This window comes from Camelus bactrianus, chromosome 32 (genome assembly GCF_048773025.1).
Source record: "Camelus bactrianus isolate YW-2024 breed Bactrian camel chromosome 32, ASM4877302v1, whole genome shotgun sequence".
NCBI classification, from domain to species: domain Eukaryota; kingdom Metazoa; phylum Chordata; class Mammalia; order Artiodactyla; family Camelidae; genus Camelus; species Camelus bactrianus.
The window spans coordinates 1,271,833-1,292,020 of record NC_133570.1 but is presented as its reverse complement, the minus strand read 5'-3'; the positions used below and the strand labels follow the sequence as shown (position 1 = coordinate 1,292,020).

At 55.8% G+C, this 20,188-nt stretch overlaps 1 protein-coding gene across 5 annotated transcripts in view; it reads left to right on the top strand.

Moving 5' to 3' along the window:
• The window catches only part of ADGRD1 (adhesion G protein-coupled receptor D1), a 126,496-nt gene that overhangs the window by 46,646 nt on the left and 59,662 nt on the right, over positions 1 to 20,188 (top strand). For all 5 annotated transcript variants that reach the window (XM_074356660.1, XM_074356659.1, XM_010948361.3 and 2 more), the window contains one exon: positions 5,122 to 5,263. In XM_074356660.1, coding sequence (XP_074212761.1) covers positions 5,122 to 5,263 — 142 coding nt within the window. The remainder of the gene's footprint in view (positions 1 to 5,121; positions 5,264 to 20,188) is intronic.

Sequence of the window (20,188 nt, the reverse complement as noted above, 5' to 3'; positions counted from 1 at the left end):
GGCCGTGGGGGGACAGGGCTGTCATTCACCATCACCCCACGGGGTACCTGCTAATCACCAGGTGAGGAGGTCCCCGAGAGCAGAGTTGTTGTCAACCTCACTCCCACCAACAAGTCTTACCAGCATTGGAACAGGCTGACATCCTGCGTCCCCCGAAGTGAAGCAGTGGGAAGGAGTTAGCATGGCCGGTGGGGTCATCTTGCCCCCAGGTGCTTGACCAGAAGCCCCTATCAGGACACAGTCAAGGGACATTCTGCAAAACTTTGGTTTGGACTGGGGAACCGTCCATGCAGTAGAAGGAGTGGGGGCTCTGCCAGCTCGGGGAGGACTGAGACCCGGGAGTCAAATGGGGTGCAGCCCTCCCCTTGACTGGAAGGAAGCAGAGCTCTGGAGGACACCGCAGGGACACCGGGGACACTGGCCTGTGGGCCGGGCGCCAGATCACGTATGGAAGCCACGTTAGCTTTCTGAGCCAGATGATGGTGTGGTTGTGATGGAGGGGACAGACTTTATTTTTAGAAGATGCACATTAGAGCATCTCGAGGCGAGTGTCATGACGTACCTTCTGATGGCTGAGCAGAAAGAAGGGGTGTGTGTTGCTTGGCGTTTCCAGCGGTTTGTCGCTGCTGTGCTGGTGGTCAGCATGAACGCGGCTCTGATGGCGAGGGTGAGGCTGGGCTCCAGAGTTAAGTGGAGTTTTGGGGCTGAACTAGCTAGACAAATGGTTCATTTACTAGAGAATATTTGCAGTTTAAAAACTTTTTTTTTACTTCCCTGTACGACTAGGTTTAACCGTGGGCCCCCGATACTCAGAACGGTGTCTTCACGAGGCCCCTTTACGGGGTCCCCGTGTGCTAGCTTCTTTGGCTCAAGGATCAGAGCTGATCCTTCCATGTGCTGGAAGTCAGTGTTTCGCCTGCAGATTTCAGAGTCCCCACATCTGTCCCTGAGATCCTGGTGTCTTCCATCCTCTCTGTGTTTAACTGAAGGCAGAGATGACAAGAGGGGTGGTCTCGGCCCAAATGTGCTGAAATTTGGGAACCTGCAGACCCAGACTTCGGCCTGTGTCAGTCCAGCCCCCGTAGGGGCCAGATGGGTAATTCGGGGGAAGTTGAATTCACGGGTTATTTGCAAGGACCAGGGTGTGCTCACCACTGTAAAGGGTGATATAGCAACAGGAAACGTTCTCGGAACAAGGGAAGCGGGTGGGCTGCGACCTCCTCGGGCTGACGGGGCAGGAGGACACAGCTCCTGAGCGGAGCTGGAGGGGCCGTGGACAGGCCACCAGACAGGCATCGCGCCCGACGGTGGGCTGGGGCCGACGTGGCGTGACCCCCGGGAACAGTGCTGTCTGGGGCTCACTCTCCTAGTGGATTAAAAAAGAAATCAAACCTGGATCAGATTTATGAAAACAAAGCAAAACCCTTATTAAAATTCAAGGAGGGGCGAGGATGTAGCTCAAGTGGTAGAGCGCATGCTTAGCATGCACGAGGTCCTGGGTTCAGTCCCCAGTGCCTCCGAAAAATAAACAAATAAACCGGGTTACCTCCGCCCGCCCCACCCCGTGCTAAATCAATCAGCTGATCAAGGGGCCGGAAAGATTAAGTGAAGTCATTAAAACAAAACAAAACAAAACAACCTCTTTTTATTCTGAAAAAAATTCAAGCATCTGTGAAAACAGAGAGGTGGTCCTCTCTGGGTCACAGCGGTTCCCACCCACGGCCGTCTGCGCTTCGTCCGCACACCCGCCCTCTCTCCCCGGCCCCACCAGTTAGTTATTTTGAGGCAAATCTCTGACATCGTTCAGTTTCATCTGTAAATATTTAGTCTCTATTTTTAAAAGATAAAGACGCTTTAAAAGAGACAGAGTAAACGACGTTCTGTGATCGCATCTAAAAAGTAAACTTAGTCGGTCCGATGTCTCGTCCCTGTCGACCTGGGTGGGTCATGTTGGGGCGGCGGGCTCCCCCTGGATGGGGCCTCTGCAGGGCAGACCCAGCCAGGAGGAAGGGCCTCGCTGGCTGCAGGAGGAGTGAGTCACTGGGGACCAGCCATGCAAACCCGTCTGCTTAAACTGGGAAATCGCGCTTTTGCAGAGTAAAAATATTCTTAGGGGCAGGGTCGCCCGACAGCCTCACCGTGATTTGGTGAGTCTGGCATCCATTTCTGCCCTGAAACGCGGTGTTTACCAGGCTACGTGCGGCTGAATCCTGGAGTGCAATCATGGAATCTGAATCCGCTCTGGATTTGCAGTCTGCCTGTTGATTTAAGGTTGTCCGTTAAGGCTTACATTTCCCCCGTATGTGTTTCTTAAGACTTTGATCTAAGTCATCATTGTCTGCTTGTGAGCAGATTCATTCATCCTGCACATTAGTGGAGTACCTACTGTGTGTCGGGCAGTGACCAGGATGGATAAGAATTGGGCCCCAATGGAGCTTATATCCCAGTGGAAGGTGACCGCCGACCGGACGAACTATTAGAAAATGTGCACAGAGTTGGGGAAGGGGGAGTGATAAAGGTGCTCTAGTTTTAGGGTCTCACACTCATGGTTGCGATTTTATTGTTGGCTCATATTATAGTCCTAATTTCTGCTAGAAAAATGATTTCTAGTTTGTCTGGTGGAACTACACACACGATGAATTCCCGGACTTCTGCAGAGAAAAGCATGACTTTAAGGGGCTGGGTACCTGGAGTCTCAGGGGAAACGATGCTGAGCTGAAACATCTTAGCTCCCCGGAGTCACGGGCAGAGAGGCCGCCCCCCTGGGCCGCCTGCTCGTTCTGTGAGCGCGTTGGCCTCTGTCACTGGGGACCACGGCTTTCTGTCTTTGGGTCTAATTTGCCCCTGGTGACATCAAGCCAGTCTTAACTTTCTAACACAGAAGCTGAACCACAGGCATTCTCAGCGGGAGTGATGCCACCCCTGTGGGGTGAAAATTGGTTTTGGGGACAAAGAGTCTGAGACGTTACAATGGCTGTGGCTTTGCAAAGTTCCAGAAAGCATATTTAGGTACGTAAGCAGATTTCCTGTATCTCTGTGATACTAAAATTCCATGGGGTGGGTGGGGTATTAGAAAAAAATGTTTCTAAAAAGACTCTTTAAGGGGCGAGAATAAAAAAAAAAAATGTTTGGGAAACACTAGGCTAGAGTGATGCTTTCTTCTCGGTGTGTTTTGGGTTTGAAAATGCGTGTTTCCTCTTCCACGGGTGTCTTCTAGCTTTGGGCAGGCTCCAGCGAGGGTTCCCCGAGGAAGGATAACCAGATAGGGGATCGGACGTGTTTTGTGAGTTTCCAGGGGAGCCTCGGGGTTTCGCCCTGGGTGGTGATGGCACGGGCACGAGGAGTGAATGCCTGTGTTTTGCCTCAGACCCGGGTGCTTGGTGGCGTTCCGTAGAGATACCCACTTGCTCTAGTGAAGGCAGGGCTGGGCTGTTAGACCTTTATGGCGCTGTTTGTGTAAACATCTCATGCTTACCATTCCAGGAGTAGTTCCGCGTGCCTCTGGGGGCCTGCTCTTTCTCAGGGACTCGTGTGAGAAGCGTGGGCAGAGCGGGCGGGGTGGGGGGAGGGGGAGGCTGCTGGCCCCCCCGGCTCCGCCCCAAGTGCCCCAGTTTGAGTCTAGGTAGCAGGTAAAACTAGTCGAAGGCGGAGGAAGACGGTGCGCCCAGCTCGCAGGGGCCCATCAGCTGCTCTGAAGATGGTTCTCTGGGCAGAAACACACGGAGGCGCGGAATCCTCAGTCGGGCTTTGGAGAGTGAACAGGAAGGCGCGCCAAGTCCAGATTAGGCGAGAAACCCGCACATGGCTGGGTGCCCCGAGTGGGGCCGGATGACTCCGGGTCTCAGGCACCCTTGCGGAAGCTGCCTGAGATTCAAACTCCAGCCACAAACATGCTGCCCCAGGCCAGGCAGGGCCAGACGGGGGCGAGGCAGGCAGTCACCCAGAGCACGGCATTCGGAGCAGTGCCCAGTCTGGGAGTCATTCACGGGCCGCCTGTGCCAGACCCTGACCGTGAGCACCTCCTTAGCTCTTGCCCCCCAGGTTCCTTGCTTGCCTGGCCCTGAGTATCCTTTCGGCCTCATGACTCCAGGAGGCAAGTGGCATGTATATCAGTCAGGGTTCTTTTGACTGGGTTGTAAGTGAGAGAAACTCCAGCTCGAGCTGTTTTAGGCAGAAGAGGAGTTTACTGGATCATGTAAACTGAAAAGTGCACGGGTAGGGTGGCTTCAGGAGCAGCTTGATCCAGCATCCAGTTACTGTCGCTCAGCTCGATCTCTCAGCTCTTCTGCAGGGTGGACTCCCTTCCCAGTCAGTCTCTCTGCTCCTGATTGTAAGCCACCACCAAGACCTCATGCTTCAGGGCTGACATCTAGCAGAGAGACGTGAGACTCGCTGATTTAGGATTTCTCATCTGAACCTTGTTGCTTCTCCTGGGATCTTCCTGGCTCACGTGCTCATCCCTGAAAAACCCCCAGGAGGAATGCAGCGCTCTGATTAATTCAGGCCTGGACAGCAGGGTTTACTCTTGAGTCAAGGAGGGAGTCCCTTCCAAAGCACACGGGCTGGAAGTGGGGAAGGGTGGTCACCTGGAGGGGAGCTGAGGTCCCTTCATCGGGAGGAGAATGACGGGATCCTGGGCGACAGGACAGCGGGTGTCCATCACACGACTTCTCCCCGCACTGGTTAACAATCAGGGCAAGCGAGGTTCCACCAGGGGAGTCACTTGCCCAAGGCCACACAGCCAGGCATGGGCTTGCTGAGGCTCCAACTCACTGTGCTGGCTTCTCTGCCGTCCCCACTCCATGGGCCACCTCCCCCTCTTCTGCTAGATTATAGGCGCTGTGCGGTCAGTGGTTCCGTCTCACCTTGGCACCAGCTTCAGGCCTTAAAGAGAGAGCCACGTCCTGGATGATAGAAATAAAAGGCCAACCCCGAGACTTCGGTCTCAAAAATCTGGCTCCACGTTAATGGTTTTTACTGGTGCACAGTCGATTTACGGTATTGTCTCAGTTTCCGGTGTACAGCACAGGGGTTCATTTCTGCATATTTTAAACCCGAGCCCAGCGGCACGCCGCCCCTTTGAAAACCCTGATTTGTAACGATGTTCCCTTTGTTTCCAAGGATCACTGAGGCAGCACATTACAAAAGCTGCTTGCTGTCTGCCGCCAGCCACCTGATCTCCCTGGAGGTCTCCCCGACGCCCAGGCTCTCCCAGAACCTGTCGGGCTCCCCGCTCGTCACTGTCCATCTCCGGCACCACTTGGTGAGTTGAAGCGAATTCGCCCTCATTTCTGTTCTTCGGTTTGTTTTGCAACGAGGACTGTTCCGTCGTCTGTATGATTGTGCACAGAAACCTAGGAGGGATCGGTGGTGGCGGCCGGAGTGAGCAGTTCTCTCCCCAGCGTGCCTTTTCTCCTGACTGTCTTTGAGCTCCCGGGGAAAGGCCCCCGGGCGGTGGGGGGGATGGACACAGCACTGACCTCGGGTGCCAGGGCCTCTGAGGGCCGGTGTCGCCCTCAGAGATGCGTGTGCGGCAACTGTGGGTGCTTCTGACTTACAGCGTGTCCTTTTGGGAGGAGGGGACAAACTGGCCAGTTGTCCCTTACCTTGATGACAGCCATTAGCAAGACGAAGCGCTCTGCTGTCTCTGAGAAACGCACGTCCGCGCTTCGAGAGACCGTGTTTACGCTTTGTGCCCTGGGGGATGAGCCATTCGCCTTGCTCCCCCGGAGCCAGCGCTCTCTCTGCATTCGCTTTGTCCTTGTGGGCGGCGGGAACCACAGAGGTACTGGGGACACAGGTGTGCGCCTGTCCTTGAGGAAGTGCAGCTCTTCCTGTGCCGGGATCATGTCCTATGTGTGACACAGCGTCGATTCAATGCCCGAAGGCTGCGGCTTTTCAGGAACTCAGTGTGCATTTCTGTTGTTTGAAGTAATACAGAGAGGTTTCCCACTGGGATTTTTGACTTCATTCTGCTTTATACTGTTCCGTCCCATTCCACCCACGCTACCTGAAGACCACCACACTACCTGCTGCGTGCCAGCTGCTGGGTTTGGGGCCTCTCTTGCCGGTCCACGTGTGAGCGCGTTTCATCCCCTCCTGGACGAGACGGCCCTCGGGCTGCTGAGGGAAGCCGGCCAGTCGGGCCGGAGGACCGCTCACTGCAGCCTCTGTGTCGCCCGGCCCGGCCCCTCCTTCCCTGCGGTGGCAGGTCCTTTCTTGTCTCCCTGGAAACCCAGTCCGCCCAGTGGTCCGTATTTGTGCTGCACAGGCCGATGGGTGCCCCCAGATGGCCGTGGCCTCCTGACCTCTTTCATCCTGACCATGTCACCTCCATGTCACCACCTGTCTCATCAGTCCTCAGGGAAGGACGTCTTCCTCCTCTTCTTCAGAGCTACCCTTTCTTCAGGAACCTTCCCTGCCCTCTGCTCGCCACCCACCCCCGCATGCCCCACCCCCCTCCCCATGATCCTTTCCATCCTGCAAAGGTGCCCCATCCACCTGCAGAGAGTCTTGACCTGAGGATGCCCCACCACCCTACTACCAATCTCTCTCACCTTTTGAAAATCACAAAACATTTAAAATTTTTCATTTGTGTGGGGGAGATAGAGCTCAGTGGCAGAGTGCATGTCTCGCATGCACGAGGTCCTGGGTTCAATCCCTGGCACCTCCATTAAAGAAAAATGCATCAACAAACCTAATTGTCTCCCCCCAACAACAACAAAATAAATGAAGCTTTCCAACTGTGGTAAAATACACTCCATCGCAGGAAGTTTACCACGTGAACCGTTTTTAAGCGAACAGTTCCGTGATGCGAAGTGCATTTCGTATTGCTGTGCACCCGTCACCACCACCCCCCTCTAGAACCCTCTTCATCTTAAAAAACAGAAACTCTGTCCCCGTTAAACACTGACCCCCACCCCCTCCCAGCCCCGCCCCCCCCCCCACCGTCTCCGTGGCTTTGACGGCGCTGGGGACCTCACCTAAGTGAAGTCGTGCAGGACTTGTCCTCTTGCGTCTGGCTTGTTCTGCTTGGCATCACGTCCCCGAGGTTCACCCGTGTCGTGACGCGTGCTGAAATTTCCCCCTTTCTAAGGCTGAATAATATTCTGCTGTGCGGATGGACCACACTTTTATCCGTGCGTCCATCGACGGATGCGTGGGTTGCTCCCAGCTCTTGGCTCTTGTGAGTGATGCTGCCGTGAACGTGGGTGGATGAGCACCTCTGCAAGACCCTGCTTTCAGTCCCCGTGGGTGTGCGTGCAGAAGGGGCCGCGCCGGATCCCACGTTCTGGGGACCTTGTGGGACGTGCACCTCCCCCTTCTCTTCTTCGAACTATTCAAAGTCGATTTGCACCATCTCTGCTTTCTATACCCATTTCCAAGCTGTACAGAATGGTCTCAGAAGTCTGCAGAGACCTCTGCTCACCTGAGCTCCGTCAGGCCGGCACCCCCGAGGCCCCGAGGTCCCCACCCTGACCCGGCCTGCGCGGGCGCCGCCCTGACCCTGACGCCGGCCCGTCTCTGCCGCACTGCCTGCTCTAACTCCTGAGACAGGTGTTGCTTCGGTCCCTCTGTGTCACGCTCACTTCTCTGAGTTCACGGGCTTGCTGTGGTTTCAGTCGCCACCGCCGTGCACACGTCCCTGACGACAGGAAGCCCACAGCTTCCCTTGGCCCCGCCCGGCAGCTCCTGCTGGCCGGCGGGCTTCTCGGCTCCAGGCGCGCAGCGTGGGCACCTGGCCCCGAGCATGCGTCCTCAGGTCCGGTGCTTCTGTCGCAGCGCCGTCCGCCTTTGGCTCCGAGTCTGGGACCTTGGCGCCCTCCTGGGTCCTGGCCGCTGCGCTCCACGCAGGCCCGGGGTGTCCCTCCCACGTGCCCTCCCTCCTGCTGCCCGCCCCCCGGTTCAGAGTCTCGTTGCTGATTCGGTCCTGCCTGAGCTAGGCGCTTCCGGACGGTTGTCCCTGCTTCACTCCCGCCAAGTTCCCAGGCTTATCCTCCAGAAACACACACCAGATGGTGTTACTCACCTATTTAAAATCAATCAGTGACTCAAGTTTCCCCGAAGAAACTGGGCCTCACAGTCAGGTCTCCAGCGGACCTTTCCTAGCCTGACTTTCCATGTGAACCTTTGTCCAGCAGAATGGAAACACTCGCTCTCCTTTGAAGTCCAGGCCCAGTCGGCCTCTCCATCTTTCTGTGCCCCCCTCCCTTCGTCTGGAATCCCTCCTCCCATGTCTCTGGGATCCGGCCCCACCCATGACAAGGTCGCTGGAGTCGCTCCCAGCTCCTCCGCCAAGCCCTCTCCGATCTCCCGGGGAAGAGCCATTCTTCCCTCCATGGCGTCCCTGCACTGCATCGGTCCATGTCCGAGGACCTTTATTTCTGCAAGTCTGCCGTCTCTTCAAGCAGCCGGGCCTTTCTGCAGAAGCCACCCTGTTCCCCGTCTGGAGTCACCTCTTCCTTCCATAATGCCCAGCGTTGGGCTTTGGATCCGGCAGCGGCTCAGCGAACCTTTGTGCTCAGAGCAGGCAGCCTCCTCCTGGAGCTGTGTTGTTATCTGTGCGTCTTTGTGTGGAGAGAATGCTCGTCCTCGGGGCTCTTCCCCCACAGCCCCCGCGAGGACGCTGCTAACTCTACGAGAATGAGCGCGGCGGGCTCAGCCTGCATTGGAAATTGAGTCCTGCCGTGACGCAGAGGCAGCTTTAGTGCCTCCAGTGCTGGGAGTTTTGTAATGTGGCGTTGAGATATTGCAAGTCTGTAATCAAGAGAGCATAAAAGCAGAGAAGGCTTGCTTTAAAGACTCTGGCAGCGGCATGCATTTGAGGTTGAAGTTGCCCCAGTGAAGGGGGGCTGTGGGTCACAGCAGATGTCGGGGGCCAGCTGTGCTGGGGCTGCGGGGTGCTGAGAGCAGGCGGGCTGGGGACCAGGTCCCGACCCCGAGACAGGAGGCTGAGCAGGAAGGGTAGGGAGGAACAGCCTGGGGAGGTGCTGAGAAGACAGCCTCGTGCTGGGATTTCCCGGTGTTTCCCGTGAGTTCACATGCGCATGGGCATGTCCATGCACGTGTGCACACACACACACACACACACACACCCAGTACACATGGAGACACACTAATACAGGCGCACAGCCGGACCCAGCACGCCAGAGGGAGAGTGGTAGGAGGGATGGCTCACGAGTCGCGGGCCTGTCCTGGGCCAGAGGGTGCCAGGGAAGGGGGTGTAGTTCCAGGGTCACCTGTCTGGGTTTGTGCACCGAGACAGCAGCCCCCCAAGCCATGGACCATGCGCACAGACGCACTCACACATTCCAGCACCCAGGCTTCCTCCTGCGTCTGGAAGGCGCCCACGTGCTCATGGACAAGTGCTCCTCGGGGTCTGTGACCTTCTCAAAGCACAAACAGGCACACACACGCACACACGTTGCTGGACCCAGAATACACACACACACGCACACACAAGTGCACACCCGTGCCCACAGCTCCCACACCCCCGTCCTTGTTAGATCGGGTCGGCGTGAGCCTGGAAATTGAAGAGTGGCCGTGATTTTGTTTTGTTCATCACAGTTTTTTTACCCCCCTGCCAACCCCTTTCCGAGTGGGGCCGGCTCCACCCTCAGGAGGGCCCCCCCCCAGGACCTCACAGTCTGCCTGCTCTCCCACCCAAGCAGCCCCTTCACCTTCTCCCTCCTTCCAAGCAGGGCTGCCCCACATTCTGATGGCACCGAACCCTCGCCCTCACGGCTCGCAGCAAGGCAGGGAGGCTGTCAATGGAGTTCCCCCTCTACCCCCGATGTGAGATTGCGGTCCTTCTCCTGCTGTTTGCGTGTCTCTGAGGGGCGCTGGTCCCGGTCACATGCCGCCACACGCCCGCTGCGGAGCACCCTCCCCCAGAGTTTTCCCAAAGAGACTTTTCATCCAACAAGACAAAACCTCACAGGATGCCAGGGTCAGCGCACCCTGCCAGCGGGGGCTCCCCCTCAGCCCGTTTCTTTTGGGATGCTCTGCCATCGATTTATTTCATGCCACAAAGAGCCCTGCTGTAAAAGTTTTTCACAATTTTCTTAGGAAACCAACTCAAGTCAGTTGCTGCTGCAAACAAATGAACAAACCAGAATCCACTTGCCTGCTCTCAAGCGGCTTTGCTTTGAGACCTCGGTGTTCGCGGCAGTGCGACGTGGGCCTGCGGGTGGGGACCAGGGCAAGTTACTGTGCTCTCCCTTCGTGAGTTACAGCGTCTTGCGGGGGAGATGCTGTGAAACTGCACAGCTGTCCTTCATCCCGTTACTTTCTCCGTGAATTTTAGCTTCCGTGGGTGGTGGTTTCCTGCAGAAATCATTACTGTAGTGTCTGCGTAATGGTGATTTCTGTGTCCGTCGTTCCTTCTGCATTTATTAACTGCAACACTAATATAAGGACAAAGCGTCATTCATGCATTCAATTATTTATTTACATCAACGTGACTCCTTGAATATTTCTTCCCTAGATTATAATCCAACAACGATCACTGTCTATTTCGTTGCTCAAATACCCCCAGCTGTGACCATCGGGAGCTTTTTTCCAGTTGGCTTTTCTGTGTCCTTTTGACGTGCCTTCCTCGTTTTTCAATCTTTTCGTACTTTCTGGCATTAAAGCCATTCTAGGCTCATGGAACCCACCCTTTCTCCAAGAAGCCCCAGGCCATTTTATTGGAGAGCGGTGGTGTTTAGACACCAAGATCTGGGTGCCAGGTGTGCTCATTTCTGCTGGGGTGTCGTTGCTTCCTGATCCCCTGAGCAGACGGAGCTGGGAAGTTACGTATGTACTTATACAAGCGAACACACGCACTTCCCTGTGTCTGTCCATCTGTAGGTACGTATGTCAAAAAGCATGGGTTCATTCTGATAACTCTTTCCGATCTAAGAGCACAGAACTCACTCGCGTCTTTCCTCACATCCGTCATCCTCCAGACCTGCCTCTCATTGTTCTTGGTGTTTGTTTCTTATTCGTTTAAGTGCATTGCACACAGCAGATGCAGGATTGCTCACCGTACCCCTGTGGGAAACAACTGTGCTAACTAGAGAACAGCATTTGTTCGAGTTCTCTTGGATGTTGGCTTATGTGTGACGGCTGAAATTCTGTTTCACAAACGTGCCTAAGTCTGTTCCTTTCTTTCCTGCTCCCAGAGGGGTTGCATCCTTTATGGTAGAGTGAGATTCATCGGTGCTTGTCTGTATCCCCTTCCTGGTCCATTTCAGTTGCTGATTCACTGGGGGCGGGGTGCATGTGGTCAGATCTGTGCAAGCAGGTGCACTCAGCAGAGGGGCCCCCCCCCGCCCCGTCCCATCCTCTGTTCCTTCTGCTCCACCCCCACCCACGCACTCTAGGTAAGCAGTTCTCTTGGTTTCTGGTTGGTCTTTTCTGTGTTTTGTTTGTGTTGAATGAATAGGCATGTGTACATTTTCTTCCATCTCCATCTTTTTCCCCCAGAGGGAAGTGGGCTGCAGAAACTCTTTTGAACTTTGCAGTTTTTCACTTCACAGTATATCCTGCACATCACCCTAAACCAGTTCATAGAGATCATCTTTTTTTTTTCTGCACAGTGCTCTGCTGTGTGGCTTTCTTCAGCCATCATGGCGTTGGGAGTTTGAGTTGTTTCCAATATTTTGCAAGCAATTTGTTGGAGTGAATGACCTTGTGCATCTGCATTTTCCTGCTGTGAGAGGTACAGCCTCCAGGCCGGGTTCTCCAGAAAGTGTGTGTCTCCTTGCAGATGCCTTCCTACCCAGGCTCCTCCCTCCCTCCCTTGTCTTGCCCTCTGGCCGTTCAGGGGCAGCGGAGGGACAAACAGCAGAGAGGACGGGAAGAGCTCAGCCCCTACACGTGAGGTCACTCTGAGAATGGACGCTTTCAGCCGGTTCCTCCCCTCGGCCTCTCCTGCGATCCACGCGTGCACACGCACATGTGTTTAATTCGTTTCTGAAGATGCAGCCTTACGAGCTGTCGAGCACAGACAACAGAACGGATCTCCCAGATGAGATGTGTTGCATGGTGATCATCCACAGGGCCTAGATGAATAGCGATTTGGGGAGCAGCAGAGCCTAGAATAATGCCCCTCCCCCCGAGTGACGGAGAGGCTCTGGAAGGGGTGGGCGGGCGGCAGGTGCCGCCAGGCCGCTGGGCTGCCTGGGCCGACCCGTGTGACCTGGGGCCTGGCTGGGGGGAGGCGGAGGGTGGCTTCGAGTGGTGTTGAAAGCCACTGGGCTTCAGGTGTAGCTGGAGAGGCAGCACCAGATGGAATCGAGTGTCACTACTCTTTTGGCAGAAACAATTTTCTTCTTTAAGGACACCAGCCTTCCAGACTCAAGATGCTGAGGAGAGAGGTTTGGATGAGAGTCTCTTTGTTCTGCGAGGCTCTGGGCAGGGGCTCCCTGGGACACTTTCACTGCTCCTTGACACATTCTCATCACAGGGGTGCCTTGATAGACCAGGGACAGCGAGGGAGGGGAGGTGAGGGGAGGCGGGAGGGCGGGGGTGGGGGGGCAGTCCTCTGAAAACACCCCTCCTCCCCCCACCGCAGCTGGCGTGCCAGCTTCTGTTGGCCTGGCTGCTGCTGCTGGGTGTTTTGCAGAAGTTTAGATTTTTTTCCTTCTGTGAAATCAGAAAGATGCCAGTTTGGAAACCAGAGAAAGAGAAAGGGTGGATTCAAATGCAATGCCTGTTTTAATGCTTGGTTACTGAAGTTATTTTTAAAGAAGCAAGTTTCTGAGCGAAGTCTGTCGTCCCGAGGAGAGGCGGGGAGGAATGCCGATCACACAGCAGAGGACGCTAATTGCGGCTTCTTGCAGCCAGGCGTTCTCTGGGGCCTTGGAGGTTTTGCTTTTCAAGGTTGCTTTTACATTTCTGAGGACGGTTTTGGAGGCTTTTTTGGGTTTCAGTGATTTGTCCGATGGGAACCGTTTCTCATGGAGGCCCGTACCAGCGGGAAGCGTGGGGGCGAGCAGGGCTCAGGAGGAGCGTGGAGGCTGTCAGGCTGTCCCCGTCGCCGAGGGACACATGGCAAGGCGCCGCCGACCTTTATCCCTGGGGGGGTGCGGGGGGGGCAAGGCTGATGGGCTGCTGCTTCTGGCCTGGAGCGGGGGCTCCGTGGGGTCTCCCCGGGGCTGTGGTCGCAGGCCCGTCCCCAGGCCTTCGTCAGGGAGCTGCAAGGAGGGTTAGCTAAATCCGGGATGAGGGTGGCCCACTGAGGCGCGGTGCCCGTGTTTCTGGGCCATGTGGCCACATTGTTCCGTCCATGTCTGAGTCCAGCAAGTCCCATCTGTTACATCAGATGGTCGGGCAGCAGAGGGCAAGTTGGAGCAGGATGCTCAGAGCCCAGCCTGGCCTCTGACCCCAGGGCCTGGAACATGCACTGAGGGCAGACAGAGAGGCCGGAGTAGCCGCAGGCCTGCCCGGGGGCCCCACCGCCACCTTGGGCCTGTCCCCGGGCCATCCAGGGGCTGACTGGTCTCATTAAGCTTCCCCTCTGAGCCCGACAGATTTCTTCTCCCAAAGTGCCGATTTTAGTGTCTTGTGGGCACCTGTGTCTCATCAGCTAGGACGTTTGCATAAACCTCGGGGAGTGGGCTCCGGGAGGCTCCTGCGCGACCCCAAGCCTCGGGCGTTGAAGTCCCCACTGGACAGAAGGACGACTCCTTTCCTCTGGGCCCTGGGCCTCCTGGCTGAGATGGTCCTGGCTTCTGTGTTGGTGAAATTCACCAGGCAGGGCTTCTCAGCCGCGACACTACTGCTGTGCGGCGTCCAAATACATTTCCAAACAGTGCCAGGGGCCGCTGGAGACGCCCTGCAGAGCACCGCTGGTGCGTGCTCCGGCAACAGTGGCCACCGGGCCGTTCTCGTTGCTGTGTGATGGCCCGTCCAATTTATTTACCCGTGGATATTTGGTGGTTTCTCATTTCGGACTATTAAAAACAGTCACTTTTCTCTGCTTGCTAAATTGTAATTTTTTTAAGTAAATTTTTTCCATCCTTTTTTTTTTTTTTTGGTGGAGGGGGGAGGTAATTAGGTTTATTTATTTATTTATTTATTTGTTTTTGGAAGAGGTAGTGGGAGTTGAACCCAGAACCTCATGCACGCCAGGCATGCGCTTTACCACTTGAGCTGCACCTCCCCCCCAGTTAAATTGTAATATTCAGGACTAGACTTAAGAGAGGTGCAAGCAAGTGGGTTGATGTTGCTGAGAGGCGTGAGCCCTCCTGGCGGGGGTTGTGGCTTCGCCGCCGTTACTTCTCTAGGATGTGCTGTGCATGAGAAAACAGTTTTATTTTGAGTGGAAAAAAAAAAGTTTGCTATGCCTCCTGTGGCCATTCATTGGCGCTAGGGACCTGGGATGTTCCTGGTCCGCAGACTGCCTCGTAAACCCTGGTTCCCACATACGGTGATTTAAAAAAATACACGTGCGCGCACACACACATAGACGTGCGCATGGAGACACACCGACACGCACATGCACACACATGCAGACACACACAAGTGCACACATGCGTAGCCGAGTGTCATTTGAAGCCCCGCCATCCAGAGGCCACCACCGTGAACACGTGAACGAGCTTCCTGGGGGAGCTTCTGGAGGGGAACGTGTGTGCTCCGCAGCTTCCCGTCAGCAGTTTGAGCTATCCATGCTGCCGCTTCCTTTCTCATTTAGCTTGCCTGTGTTTCCATGCCAGTAACTATAAAATACAGAATCATATTCGTGGCTGTGTAACGGCCTGTTTATTTACCGTCCTTCTGTTGTACATTTAGTTTGTTCCCTGTTTTCATGACTATAAACGAAACTGTAATGAGCCTGCTGTGTTCTTGTTCAGTTTTTGCTGTAGGATAACGTCTTCGAAGTAGAATCGCTCAGTTAAAAGTCCACGCTTTATTCTTCTCCTTTTAAAATTCATTTTGTGTGTTTAAGCTCAATCTCCATCTCCTTACCAGGGGAGGAAGTGGTCTCATGGAAGCGAAGTGTTAGAGCTAGAGGCACAAAATAGATAAACAACAAGGACCTACTGTAGAGCACAGGGAACTGTATTCAGTTTCTCGTAATGAGTCGTAATGGAAAAGAAACTGAAAGTACACATATGTATGTATATATGTGTATAATCCCTTTGCTGCACACCTGAAACTAACCTTGCAAATCGACTACACATCAATAAAAAAATGTTAGAGCCAGGAGCTCACAGTATTCTGAGCAAACGTCTCCTTTCCTCCCAGTTTTAAAAGTAGGCATGCTCTTCAAGTGTAGGGTACTTACAGAGAAGCACACACGTAAGCGTGTGCCGTATGGCACTTCCACGGAGTGAACGCACGCGTGACATCACCTCCCCACCAGCAGGAAACAGCGCGTGCCCAGCACCGCAGAGCGCCCCTCCCGGACACTGCCCGTCAGTTGGTCTGGGGCAGAGCAGACAGTGCGTCTTGGATGTGCCGTTTGGTGACTGAATACAGGCACTTCTGTTTGTTGTAAGCCCGGGAGAGGAACTGCAAGCTTGTGGGGCACGCACGTGTTTACTGAATCGGCAACGCCAGACAATTCTCCCCGAAGGGGATGCTGGTGCACCCCGTCGTTCGTGTGCGGCTGTTCCAGCTGCCAGCACGTGGCCTTGTCCGCCATCTCCAGGCTTGCTTTTCTGGAGGCTTACGCTGTCTCGTTCGGTCTTTATTTGCTTTCCCTTAAAGACCATGCTGTCTGCATGCTTGTTGACTGTTCTGGTGGTGCGTTTTGGTCCGTGTTATCCCAGTCTGTGCCCATTTTTCTACTGGGATGCCTTCCTTTTTCCTCCTTATTGACTTTCAGGCGTCCTTGCGATATTCTGGGGTGAGTCCGTTGTCGGGTCTGAACTGCAGGTGTCTTTTCTGACTGGGTCTTGCCTTTTTACTCTTGGGGTGTCTCCCGAGGAACGGGAGTTTTACATTTTAACTCACTCTGCCTCATTCAGCCCTTCTTCTGCGCTTCGTGCTTTTGTGTCCTGGTCAAGGAACGTCGCCTGACCCGAGGTCACAAAGATGGTCTCCCTGAAAGCTCCATTGTTCTCTCTCTCACGTTTGGACCAAGTCCTTCTGTAACAGTTTCTGTGTGTGCTGTGAAGCAGAGGGCAGGATTTATTTACTTTTCCCAGGTGGATATCGCATTTACTGTGGGCTGTTGGTTGAAGCGATAAGCCTCCCTTTTTACACTGCCATGCCGCCTTTGTCATCAGCCAATTCACTGCTCACATGTGGGGCTGTTTCTGGACTCTGCTCCTGTTTGTTTATTCTGGCGCCAATACCTCGCTCTCCTGCTGACTGCTGCAGGTTTCCAACAGGTCCGGAGACGGGCTCAAGCCCTCCACCTTGGTTCTACCAGGTTACCTGGGCTATTTTTGGTGAGATACACATTTTAACATTTGATACACATTGACACACATTTGCTACACAAAGTACTTTTTTGGAAAGCTTGTAACAACGTGTACTGCCCCTGAAGAGGCACCAGCTTCCCCCCATCATTGCAAACTCTGATGGCAAGACGTCCCCTCGCGCTGTTACTGTGGCTTTTTCTTTGCATTTCTTTGATGATTACTGCAGCCAGACGTCTTGTCCCACGGGAATCGGCCACTTGCATTTTTATTGCACATATCATGTTTGTTTCCCCATTGACTTCTAAGCGCTGTCTGCCTAGTACGGTGTTAACTCATGGCCTGATGTCTCAACCTACCATGCTTACTTTTCATTTTGACTGTTTTGATCATGTGCAAGTTAAAAATTTTTATATCATCAAATGTATCCACCGTTTTCTGCAGAAGAAGGGTGTGTTAGTTTCTAATTGCTGCTGTAACAAATCACCACAGAGTGGTTTAAAACAACACAACTTTACGATCTTGCAGCTCTGGAGGTCAGACCTCCAACATCAGTCTCCTTGGGCTAAAATCAAGGTGCCAGCAGGTCTCCGTTCCTTCTGGAAGCCCCAGAAGAGACTCTGTCTCCTTGCAGCTTCACCTTTAACCTCTACTTCCATCTTCATGTGTCCTTCTCTGTCTCTGACCCTCCCACCTCCCCCTCCCACATCAGACCCTTGCAGATCATCCAGGATAATCTCCTATCTCAAGAGCTTCAACGTAACCCCACCTGCAAAGCCCCTTTTGCAGTGTCAAGTAACATTCACAGGTTCTCGGGACGAGGATGTGGTCTCTTTTGGCCGGCCGCGTTGCTCCCTTTACCACGGAGGGCAGTTTAGGGGTCTGCAGAAAGCGCCTTCCAGATCAGCACCAGTGAAGCCCTCTGGGAAGGCAGCGGTTTCTGAGCGTGGACAGCCACCACTGTGGGGTGGGCAGACTTTTCTAAACCATAAGACTGGACCTTTCCCTCTGATGGATGTGATGCGACACAGAGGCAGATAAATGCTCGCTGCGCCTTACTCCTTCCCCAGCAGAGGAGCCCGGTCAGCTGTGTGGCAGGGCCGGGACGCGGGATGTCAGCATGTGTCCTTAGAAACAGTGGTCTGCCTGCTTCCATGGAACCGAGAAAGTGCTCTCCCCGGCTTTGTGGCCACGTGTGAATGCCAGATAATTCAGCGTGTGGCACCCCCAGTGTGTCCCAGTGACACGGAGAAGAAACAGAAGACCACTAATCTAACACTCGTGTCAAAGCCCATCTCTTAAGCAGCCCGTTTGCTGAACACAGAGCATCTCTTGTCTGCAAGGGAAACCGGGGAGCTGGTTCAGCCGACTCTGTGGTCCTGGGGTGACCGTGGGCACCGGGCACCTCTCATCACACAGTGTGTCTTAACCACGCAGCCATCCTCCTGTGGGGCTTCCAGATTCCACGTGGACAGAGGAGACACCGCTTCTCACTCTGCACTTTTGAAATCGCTCCATGGACACCCTGGGAATGGGAATGCGGGCCGGGCAAAGCCTCTGTCCCCACTGTCTGCAGCTCCTGTTAAACGCGGGTAGGGAGGGCCTCGGGCTGCCCAGCCTGCCTATTTGAACTCTCTGCCTTTTTTTTTCAATGGCTTTTCTTCCAAGAAAACTGAGATGCAGTGTCATGGGCTGGCTTGAGTCTTTCCAGCCCTTTAACCTCATCTGCCCACCTCCCTCTCCATAGTGCCACCAGACAGAGGCCTCTGAGAGCAGAACCAGCTCTGGTGGGCGATGTTCGGGGCTGCAGGTGTTCGCCCAGCTCAGCTAAAACTCTGGACTAACATCCGACCCCCTCCCTTCAGGGATGCTTCTAAGCCCCACTTCCTTTCTCTGCCATTGCCCTTTGTGGGACCAGCAGGGCCCACCACAGTCCCAGAGCCCCGGAGCGCTGCAGCTCGTGGAGGGGGACGGGGCTGCCCACGCCCTGTCTCCTCCGAGACCTCGGGCTCCTTAGGCAAAACAGCCTAGCTTCCTTCCAGGGACCAGCGCTGCATGCCAGACGGTGGGGGGTGGGGGCTCTTGCCGCCACTCAAAGCACCCCAAGATGTTGTCACCCCCACCTCCCACATCCGGGGTGTCTGCCTGCCTCGTCGGTGTGAAAGCAGGCGGAGCTGTTCAGGTGACTGGCCTGTGAGTTGCCACCTGGGCAGGATGCCTTTGAAATGACCCCAGACTGGCCCCTTGCCTGGTTCAAATGTCCACATGTGGCCCCGGGATTCCTATGCCTTTGACCCCCCGAGAGTGGAGGTGACATTTCTGTCCAGATGCAGCCCCCAGCTCTTCAGACAGAGACCACGAGGGCTCTCCCCGAGGAATCACAACCTCTCCCCAGCGGGATGCGCCCCAGCCCCGCCCCCAGCAAGGCCCCGCCCCGCGGAAGCCCCGCCCCGCGGGAGCCCCGCCCCCGCCGGGCTGCTGAGCCGGGGGCCTGGTGGAACTCGCCAGCTGGCTGTCTTCAAAGGGCGTCTCGCAAACCCACCGGTCACTGTTCAAGTCGCCTCCCTCCCCGGGGACGAGCCACCTGACGGATCCCAACACTCGCTCTGAGAGTTCGGCCTTGTGGTGGGCGTCACGACTCAGTGCGGGTCCCTGAAAACATACTCGGTGGTTCCGTGGAAGCTTCCGGCCGGCACTCGGCACTCGGTGGCCCTGGCGGTGAGGGCCGGCGGCGGCCAGGCGGCCGCGGGGGGCGCGTGGAGCCCCCGCCACGAGCCCGGGCTCCCCTGGCGGCGGCGTGTGGCGCTGCCCCTGCCCTCCCGGCCTCCGCCCCGTCCCAGCCGGGGGCGCTGCTGGGGAAGCCCCGGGACCGCCTCGGCGGCCCCTCGGTCAGTCCGGTCGCCCCCCGCCCCCCCAGCCGGGCGAAGCTCCCGGCGGGCCTGCGGCCTTCGCGGACACGCGAGGAGACCGGCCCGCGTCCAGCGCTCCCCGCCGCGCTGCTCCTGCCCTGCCTGCCGAGCGGGGCTGTCGGCGGGCCCCCGTCGCTCGTCCGGATGGGGTGGGGCCGGGGTTCTGTGCGGCGGGGGTGGGGCGGGCCGGGGTGGGGTCTGAGGGAGCCGAGGTTTCCAGAGCCGGCCTGCACGCTGGTGACGTAGACGCTCATTCATTCACCGGACAAACACTGGTTGAGCACCGCGCGCGTGCTCTGCGTTGTCGCGGGCTCCGGGGACGCAGACGTGTCCACATAGGGTGTTCTCTTCCCTGCTGGGAGTGTGGGCGTGCTGCGCTGGGCTGTTGGTTTCTTTCTCTTCTGAGATTGGCCTGGACACATGGAATCCTTATTCTTGGCGGGGCTAGGAGCGTGTGTGGTGATGAGGGCGTCTAGACGGGCACCTCTTTGATGGGAAAGTGAGTGTGAGTCCCTCTCATCCAGCTCCCGGAGTCGGGGTGATGGGCTGGAGGCCAGCGGTGGGGAGGACGGCCTGTGGGCTGGGGGGACACAGGAGAGGCAAGGGACGTGGTCCTCGCCAGGGGCCAGCACAGCTGCGTTGTTCACTGGGGATGCTTGCACAGCTGCTGCGTCCACTGGGGGAGGACGGCTGAGTCATGGTGGGGCCTCGGTGAAGAGGCAGAGGGCTGGGGACACACACGGTGTCACATGGCGCCGAAGAAAGTTCCATGCGAGCTGATGATCTGGGGTGTTAGTGTCTGAGCATTTGCTCGGTGCTCTTAGCAGGACATAGCCCGCCCTCTGCTGGCCCCACCACGTGGATGAGAAAAGACCAGCCTGCTGGCTCGGTTTCCATCTCACGTCCCAAATCCATTCATGTCCC